Source organism: Suricata suricatta, chromosome 6, assembly GCF_006229205.1.
Source record: "Suricata suricatta isolate VVHF042 chromosome 6, meerkat_22Aug2017_6uvM2_HiC, whole genome shotgun sequence".
Classification (NCBI taxonomy): Eukaryota; Metazoa; Chordata; class Mammalia; order Carnivora; family Herpestidae; genus Suricata; species Suricata suricatta.
The window spans coordinates 6,352,114-6,361,712 of NC_043705.1; the positions used below are offsets into that span (position 1 = coordinate 6,352,114).

The 9,599-nt window shown below is 46.5% G+C and overlaps 1 protein-coding gene and 1 long non-coding RNA gene across 2 annotated transcripts in view; both read right to left on the reverse strand.

The window, feature by feature from the left end:
- Nucleotides 1-3,868, reverse strand: part of FAM170A (family with sequence similarity 170 member A) — a 5,071-nt gene extending 1,203 nt beyond the window's left edge. Inside the window, exons 1-3 of the mRNA XM_029941651.1 lie at nt 3,614-3,868; nt 1,558-1,698; nt 35-803 (exon numbers count right to left, since the gene is read on the reverse strand). Of these exons, the coding sequence (XP_029797511.1) occupies nt 35-803; nt 1,558-1,698; nt 3,614-3,683 (980 nt within the window). The 5' untranslated portion in view covers nt 3,684-3,868. The remainder of the gene's footprint in view (nt 1-34; nt 804-1,557; nt 1,699-3,613) is intronic.
- A 2,170-nt stretch (nt 3,869-6,038) lies between these two features.
- The window catches only part of LOC115294983, a 24,172-nt gene continuing 20,611 nt past the window's right edge, over nt 6,039-9,599 (reverse strand). The window contains exon 3 of the long non-coding RNA XR_003910246.1: nt 6,039-6,209. This is a non-coding gene — a long non-coding RNA (uncharacterized LOC115294983). The remainder of the gene's footprint in view (nt 6,210-9,599) is intronic.

Here is a 9,599-nt window from a genome sequence, read left to right on the forward strand (position 1 = left end):
CACCGTGCCCTCGGCACGCCCAGCCCCAGCTCACTTCTTGTCCTTTGGAGAGTGAAACACACATCCTGGGCACTGGCTCCAGGGTCGCTTCCCGCCCGGGTCCTCCTGCGCAGGCTGCTCCTTCTTGTCCTCCTTCTCTTCCTGTCTCTCTTCCCCTTCCTCCTCGTTCTCCTCCTCCTCCTCCGCCTGGGTGCCCTCAGACGTGGTGCTGCCCGTCAGCTGAGCCATGGTGAGGTGGAACACGTAGCAGCTGAAGCCCTCCTGGATCCCGTTCTGGACGTGCTCCTGGAGCACCTCCAAGGTGGGGAAGACCCGGCAGCAGGCCATGCATCGGAAGCCGCTCTCCACGGTCACCAGCCAGTCGGGGGTACTGGCCCTGGGTCTGTCCTCCCCTGCGGGGGAACCTGGCAGGCTGTCTGAGTCTGCCCGCTCCTCATGCTCCTTCTCCTCCCCACTGGGCTCACTGTCAGACAGCAGGTTTCTGGTGGACACGTCCGACGGGGGCGTACCTACCCGCACGTTTTCAGGAAGGGTCGCCTCTTCCATCCTCGGCTGCTTCTCTAGTGACTCTGAGGTCTCCTCTGTCTCCCAGGAGACAGCCACACCCTTCTGCATTTGTACCTGCATGTAGTATATTTTCATGCCCTTTTCCTCTTTGTTTCTGTACAAAGACACACAGGTCTTATAGGACAAAGGAGATGAGAAGGAGACATGGTGGGAGAGGGGAGCAGTCTCCCCTCGCTCCTGACCCTGGACGAGGGGTGATCGAGGCCGGGGGCTTTCTCGATGTACTCTCCGGAGTCCTGGGAAAGGAAATCAGAGACATGAGAACATGCGTGTGGCCGGCCAGACGCTGGGGCAGCTTCAGGTGCGAAGGCATGTGGTAGAGGGCAGAGGGGCTACGGTGCGAGTAGCCTGGCATTAGTATTCCGGGGGCAGGGGCGAATCTGGTGCCACCTGTGGGCTTTGGGTGTGTGTCGGGAGGCTGGAGGGGCGTCTGCACGCGGGGGTGTGAAGTCAGGTGGCAAGGGGCTGCGGAACGTGCAGCATGGTGGCGGGTTGTGTGCGCCATGGGCAGAAGGTGAGTTCGTATGCCATCAGAGTGCATGTGGAATGGGCACAGTGGTGGAGGAGATGGCACTGTGAACCACGGGCCTGGGACGCGCGTGCTGAGAAGGGATGTGTGTGGAGTGAGTTGTGCGTATCAGACGTGGGGCTCCGGACTGGATGGTCTTGCTCCAGGGCCAGAAGCAAGGACAAAGGCAAAGCCTACAGGACTCCTCTGAAAATGCTTAATCCTGTCCCATGGCCCCACAGCTTGACCTTTCTGGCCCTTGCTTCTTAACTTCCCCACCATGACTGCACCACGGCTCACACTCCCACACAAAGCTCACATCCATGCTCTCTCAATGGCTACGCTATCTTCCCCGGCTCCTCCACTGAGCCCTGATGCCTTCTGATTGTCTTGGATTTATTTCTTCCCAGCCTCTCCTGGATCTGTGTACCTCCAGCCCTGCACCCAAGGGGCCCCACATCCAAGGACCCCCGAATGCTTACCAACATGGATGAACTTGCGTGGAGAAGAAACACAAGAGAAATATTCAGAGGCAGAGGACACCTCCCCTACCCCTGCGCCCCTGCCTTTGGCCACCCCAGGTGATCCAAGCTGAGGGGCATCTTCTGGGGACTTCGAGACTCCTGAGAAAGATAGGGAAGCCTCAGACATCCGGTGGGTGGGGCACACTTGGGCATCATTCATCCATCCAACAAATATTAACGGAGCATCTGACCTGTGTCAGGTGCAGCGAATACACGTGGGTCACTGTCTGGTCCCGGAGGATGCTCCTGCGTTTAATTACTGTCAACAATGATTTTGTTAGTGTCTTGTTAGAAGTAAAGTCTTGAGTAGCAGCTGTGAACAGGATGTCTGACATTTGAGAATAATGTGTATCAGCCTAAGCTTTCACACACATGGGGACAGTGTGGCGAGGAGGATAGAAACCCGTGGAGCGTTTGGAGCGCGGCGTGTGCTCACAACGCAGGAATCGTGCGATGTGTCACATTTCCTGATTTATCTAATACGGTCTGTATTTATTGTGTGTGTTCAATCATTCCTTTATTCATTTCTTCAACAGTGATCAGCTAGTATGTATCAGGCACTATTCTAGGCTCTGGGAATGCCGAACATTGTGGAAGACAGATACTAAACAGAAATATAGTCAGCTGGCGTGATATGTCAGCTGGTGTGATGCATACAAGGGTCCCAGGGGTAGGAAACCACAATGGAAGATGCCCAGTTCAATGTGCATTTCAGGTAAACTGCAAATAGATTTTATTTGTGAGTGTTCGCATGCAGTATTTGGGTCGTGCTCAGTTTTAGCGTATGTACCGTATAGTATTTGCAACAAACTCATACTCCAGAGTTCAGTAACAGGAGAGGACTGTGATACACACGGATTGTGTGTGAACACAGCAGATGAGTGATGTACATATATACCTATGTGCTCTGTGTGGCTAATAGTGTAGTGTGCATGCGGATGTGCAATTTTTTTTTCCGTACCAAAATGTATGTGGGTATGTAAGTGCAGGAACCTTATAAGACAGACTTCACATCTAAGGACACTCTTCCCTTTCTCCCCACTGCCCGCCCCCCCCCCACCCCATCACACACAGGGACAAACATATCTTGCCAATCATTGCTTTCTCTGTCCTAGCCCAGTTGCTGCATCCAAGTCCACCTCCTCTCCAGGCCTCCATTCCCAGGGCTCACCCTACACTCTTCAGGACCCTGGGCCTTGTGGGATCTGAGGGACTCTAATTTGGGGCAGAAGCTCCGGCTGGATCTCTGGGGTGGGCTCCATTCCGCCCCGCCTCCTGCACGCCATCACCCACTTTCTCAGGGCAAGCTACTTGTGTGTGTCAAATGCCTGCAGTCACCATGCACGCTGGGAAGTGAATCCCAGACTCATAGAGCTCCCCGAAGGTCCCTGACAACATTTCTCACCACCCTCCCCCCCACCTGGGCGTGGTCTATGAAAGACCCCTCCTTCCCTTGATCTCTGGAAAGCCCACACTTGTAGATTCACAAAATCCCATTGATCCGTTGGTAAAATCTTCCCACTAAAGGAATACGATGTGCACGCCTTCCATCCATCCCGAGACCATCTCCTTCTGCACAGGCATGTCACTTCTCAAAATGCTTTTGAGCAAGGCTTCTTTTTCCTCTTTGATGGGTTGATCTGTATCAGAACCCTTCACACCTCACACCCAGGGACCCCAGAGGAAGATCAGATAAAGAGGTTAAGAAAGAAAACACAGGACTGAGTCTGGGGCTGTGGATGCCAGCCTGCTATGAGTCCATCATAGCTCCAGGCCTGAAGAGCCCCCAGAGAGAAGTCCTCAGAGTGGCAGGGATGACTCCCTGGTTTTCGAGGGGCACCTGGCCTTCCTGTGCAGTCTCACACCCCCAGGGACCCTCAGGACGGACACAGTGGCCTCCATTGCTACCAGGTCTCCCCCCGCCCCCCCTACACGAGCTTCTCCATCCCACCTTCCTGGAGGAGACCCAGCTGGCGGCAGCCTCTGTCCCCTAGACGGGGTGCCCAGCACATACCTCCTCCCTGCTCGGCTGTTTCGTGGGACTCTTCACTTTCCAGATGTTTCCTCTTCTGTCGATGTTTCATAGTACCAGCTACAGAAGTTTCTCAGAAGACATCTAACACCCAGTTCTTCTTTTTCCCTGCTGGTTGGCCCTTCTTGACTCAGGAAATGTGACAAAATGGCCCAATACAAAGAAAAATAGTCCAGTCCCCTAAATGGCTGAGGAGTCAGACCACTCAGAAAACCAGCAGCACTGCCCAGGGCTCACTACAGCCCAGGGCTGTTAAGGTTCAAAGGTCATCAGGCCCACAGCAGGGTTCTCTGACCTCACTGATGATGTCAGAGCATTCTGGGAACCTGGATCAAACACTGTCTTTGCAAACGTGCAAACCCCCTTTTCAAGACCCATTTCTTTCTCCCAATGGAACCTCTCCTGTGAATTCAACTCACATCTTCTTAAGAGTGACAGGATATTTTGAGACACGAATCTGTTCTTGTTGAACTTTTTTTTCCCTTTCTCCCTTTATTTTTTACCCTTTCCCTTCTGCATTCAAGTGGGTAGCAGACTCTGGGTTCACTGGCCAGAGCAAGGGCATGCAGGGCTGAAAACAGCACTACCTTGCTCATCATCTTGGCTTTTATTTCTAAAATCCCAAACTCCACAGAAAAGAGAGGATGCTTGAGCAGAAACCTAACAGAAGCAGGATCTTTGTAATTATGTACTTGCTCTCTTCTTTCTCCTACTAGATTGGTAAGATCGAGATCATCAGAGAGGTCTGTGGATCATGGAGGAAAAGGAATCGCTCAAGTGCGGTTATAGGGTTATATGACAAAAACTCTCAGAGAAGATGGCTGTGTTGGGCATATGGGCAGAGTCAACCTGTCCCACCCATGGCACGAGAGTCACCGAACCTAAAGGAAACACGGCAGCTGAGTGGATGGACCTCTAAGCGACAAGCGTGTACCCCACTAAACAGTGATTGTGCTCTCACCCCAGCCCCCATGACTGCGACTCTCTAGGATTTTCAAAGAGGGATGGGTAGAAACCCCAACAGGACAGCAGCAGGATCAAGGCTTAAAATACAAATTAAGTGGAATTACAAAAGCAATTTCATACTATTTCTTGCACACCTGTGCTCGTGGGCTGAGATGCACACCAGTTATCATCGGCAACTCATCTGGATCCTTCTGATCCCAGTCTCAAATGAGAGACACCTCCCTTCAGGGAAGTGGCCACCATCCAGCGGGAGTACTGGTATGAAGGAATGAGGTAGAGAAGGACCACTGCCCCACGGGGAGTCCAACTCTGAAAGGCACTGTGAAGCATCCCAGGCTCCAAGAGGGGAGAGGGAAAACAGCATAAATACCCCGATGGGAGAATTTTGCTGATGAGATTCAATTTTCCCGTTTCTTGGGAGACTCCCTAGGAAAAAGGGGCCAAGAGGACTTTTTATAAAACCTTTTGTGGTAGAAATTTTCCAGGAACAAAAAGTAAAAGAAATTGTATGACGGGGGTGTGATTCCATGGACCTATCACCCAATAGGAACCGTTTTCAATATTCTATCATTTTGTCCCATCCACCACACCTCCCCCTCACACCACCCATGTACTTAGGTTTTTGTTTAGTTCTTTTAGTTTAGATGTTCGGGGGATTAGGTGGGGCTGGGGGAATACTGTATTTCGAAGAAAATCTCAGACATTATGTCATCTCTCACGAAATGCAGCAGTATTTATATCAAATAGGTAAGCTGTTTTTTTAATCAGCACTATCATTATCTCATGCAACAAATTTAACCACAATTTCTTAATGGTTTTTTTTGTTTTTTGTTTTTTGTTTTTTGTTTTGAGAGAGAGAGAGAGAGAGACAGTGTGAGCAGGGGAGGGTCAGAGAGAGAGAGGCACACACAGAATCCAAAGACAGGCTCCAGGCTCTGAGCTAGCAGTCAACACAGAGTCCGACACGGGTCTCAGACCCATGGACTGTGAGTTCATGACCTGAGCTGAAGCCAGATGCTTAACCAACTGACTGAGCCACCCAGGTGCCCCTAACCACAATTTCTTTAAATCACTTTATAACCAAGCCATACTCCAATTCCTGTAATCCTATCAAATGTCCTTTTTTTATACCTCATTCATTAAAATAAAAATCCAGGGGTACCTGGGTGACTCAGTTGGTTAAACATCTGACTCTTGATTTCTGCTCAGGTTATGATATAGTTCATGGGTTCGAGCTCTGTGTTGGAACCTGCTTGGGATTCTCTCTCTCTCTCTCTCTCTCTCTCTCTCTCTCTCTGCCCCTCCCCCACTTGTGCACTATACACACACATACATTCTCTCTCTCTCTCTCTCTCTCTCTCTCTCTCTCTCTCTCTCAAAAATAAACATTTTTTTAAAAAACAAAAAATAAATTAAATCAAGATCCACACATAGCCACTGGTCAACGTGTCTTTTAGTCTGTTACCTTTTAGGGGGCATTTATTTGTTGAAAAACCGAAATCATTTATCCTGTAGTATTTTCTGCTGCTTGGAGTTGGTTGGTTGTATTCTTGTGATGTCATTTAAGATGTTCTTCTGTTACCCGTATTTCCTTCCAAACAGGCAGTTAGAGCTGGAAAATTAATTAGACTTCAATTCAGCTTCTTGTTATTTCAAGATTATTTTATAAGTGGTGTTGTGTGCCTTCCTATTAAATCACAAAGTAAGCACAGAAGCTTGTCCTGTTTTTAATGATGTTGAGATTGATCAGTGGGCTCCAATGCTGTCAGCTTAGCGCCTGCACTATAATGATCCCATCAACCTTTCAATACATAGAATTAGTCACCACTGGTGATCACTACTTCATTAGGAGTTGAAATTTCATTAAGAGTTCTAATCCCTTCATCCCAAGGAAGATAATTCCCTTCTTTTCTCACTGCGCCCATTTGCCCCTCCCTTCTAAGAGCCATCAATTTTGGTCTGTGTTTTTGTTTTGAAATATGTCTGTTTCTGTTAGTTTATTTGGAAAAAAGGAAGATTCTTTAAGGCATGTTTCTTAGACCCAGAATTTCTGAAAGAAGCAAACCTCTCTTCAGAAAAGAAAAGATTATTCCAAAAGTACCCATTCAGATTCTCCATGCTAGGACCAACGGGCTTTATCACAGCAAGGCAAAGCTAGGCTGGGACATACTTGACTCATTCCCTCATTTCTTCATTCTATAAATGCTTAGTGAGTCTCTACTGTGTGCCAGGCTCTCTAGATCTGCGGTTGAACAGTTATGAACAAAACAGACAAAAGGATTTTCTCCCAAGGACTTTAATTCTAGAAGAGAAGACAGATCATCTTTTCAAATACATCAAATATGTAGTAGGTTAAACACTGACAAATAGCATGAAGAAAAATAAAACAAACTGAATTTGGGTCTACAGGAAATGGGTCATTTCTACATTAAATGGGAAGTCATGGAATTCTTTACTAAAAAGACCCTGTTTCAGTAAGACCTGAGAACAATACGGAAGTTGAGAGCTAAGGTTCAATTTTCGACACAAAAAGAAGAGGTTGGAGGACGGACAATCACAGAGGAAGCCAATGAAACCAGAACTGAGAGCAACAGAGAGCAGTACGAGGGACCAGACAGTAAGCTCCTGTCAAGACTAGCTTTTACTCTGAGTGATATGGGAAGTGTAGCGAATCTTGAATGAGCAACTACATTAAAAAATCATTCTGCTCTAATAACAATAGCCATCTGGGAGGCAAGGGCAGAATCAAGAAAACAGGGGATCCACTGGGATGCCAGCATGGATCAGTCAGTGCAACTCTTGATCTCAGGGTCATGAGTTCAAGCCCCACATTGGGTGTGGCGCCTACTTAAAAAAAAAAAAAAAAGATAACAGTGGTTCTACTGCACTTATCCAGGAAAGAGATGCTCAACAAGATGAAAAATAAATATATTAGACTTCATGAAAGCTAAAACGATTTGGTATGTGAAAGTTCCTTTTAAGAGTAGGAAAAGATAAGCTAAGGCTGGGAGAAAATATTTGCAAACCATGGATCTAAAACATGTAATATTGGTAACATGTAAAGAGCTCTCACACTTGGAGTAAAAATGTAAACAATCTGATTAGAAAACAGACAAAGGAGAGGAAGAGATGTTTGAGCAAAGAGGATGTGCAGATGGAAAATAAACACACGAAATGATGTCTAATGTCCTGCTATTAGGAACATGAGAATGAAAGTCACAGTCAGATGCCCCTACATACCTATCACACAAGCTCCAATTAAAAAAGTGTGACAAGACAAAATTCTGGCAAGAAAGTGAAGAAACTTGATCACTCGAACACAGCTGATGAGAATGTGAAATGATAGCCACTCTGGAGAAGAGTGTGGCACTTTCCTTAAAAAAAAAAAAACAAAACAGGTGCCTGGGGGGCTCAGCCAGTTAAGCGTCCAGCTTTGGCTCAGGTCATGATCTCATGGTTTGTGGGTTCAAGCCCCACTTTAGGCTCTGTGCTGACAGCTAGCTCAGAGTCTGGAGCCTGCTTCGGATTCTGTATCTCCCTCTCTCTCTGACCCTCCCCTGCTCCTGCTGTCTCTTTCTGTCTCTCAAAAATAAATTAAAAAAAATTTTTTTAAGAACAGAAAACTAAACCTACAAGTACCATCTGACCCAACAATTCCACCTGTGGGCATTTATCCCAGAGAAATGAGAAGGTTGTTCATAAAAATCCATGGATACTGAGAACAGCGTATTCATAATAGCTAAAAACCAGAAACAACTCAGGTATCCTCCAATGGGTGCATGTTTAAATAAACCCTGGCATTCTACTCAGCAATAAAAGAGGAATGAGCTTGGATGAATCTCCAGACAACTATGCTGAGAAAAAATGCCAACCCGAAAAGGTTACATACTAGATGATTCCATTTATGTAACAGTTTGGAGATGACAATTAAAGAAATGGAGAGTGGGTGAATAGTTAAGTGGTTAAGGGATATGGAAGCATAAGAGGGAAGCAGGTGTGGCCATAAAAATGACAACCTGAAGTATCTTTGTGGTCACTAAACTGTTTTGTGGGATTGACTCTGTCAAGGTCAGTGTCTTGGCTGTGACAGTGTACTATAGTTTTGCAATATGTTTCAATTGGCCAAAGTAGGTAAAGTTTATGTAGAATCTCTCTGGATTATTTTTTACAAGGGCATGTGAATGCATAATGATCTAAAAACTAGTTAAAATCATTTAATTTAAACTAGTTATTTCATTTATTTTAAACTAAAAAATAGTTTAATTAAAAATAAAACAGGACAAGGAGTACTCATTTAAAAATAGAGGAGGGTGACTGTAGGATTCAGGTAAAGAATTAGCTTGCTTCTCCAAACAAATTTTTCTTAGTGACTGTGTTATGCCCAGATTGCAATATCCCCAAAAACCAGAGACCACTAGGGAGACCCAGTCACGTATGCAAAAGCAAAAGGTGTTTATTCAGGGTTAAGCTCGGGCTCCCAGACCTCACCAATGCAGTGGATCCATGCTGAGAGCCCCGAACAAAGGCTGGGTAGGGTTTTTATGGGGTTTGGAAAAGGGGGGTTACAGAAAATTATGACATAGTTACCGTAATTCAATCATCACTGTATAACAGCCTTAGCAACAATTCTAACCATACACATTGTCCAGAATGTTTGTTACTTTTGTCGGGACCCAATCAGGACATTTGGTGTTTCTTTGAAAATAACCAATTACGGGGTGGGCTAAGGACCCCCACGTGGGGTGAGTTACTGGTTAGTCTAGCATTAAGCAACAGGTGACTATCTATAGTTTCCATCTCCAGGCCTGTCCTCAGGAATGTTAAGTGTGTTAGCTGGCCGCTTCTGACTGGGTGCTGCGAGGGTGGTCGCTTGTTGAGCAATATGTGCCCTTTTCCTGCTATTGTCTAAACTGAAACTTAGGCCTTTAAGCTCAGAGGGGAAACTTTTTTTTTTTTCCTCCATAATATTTTATTGTCAAATTGTTTTCCATACAACACCCAG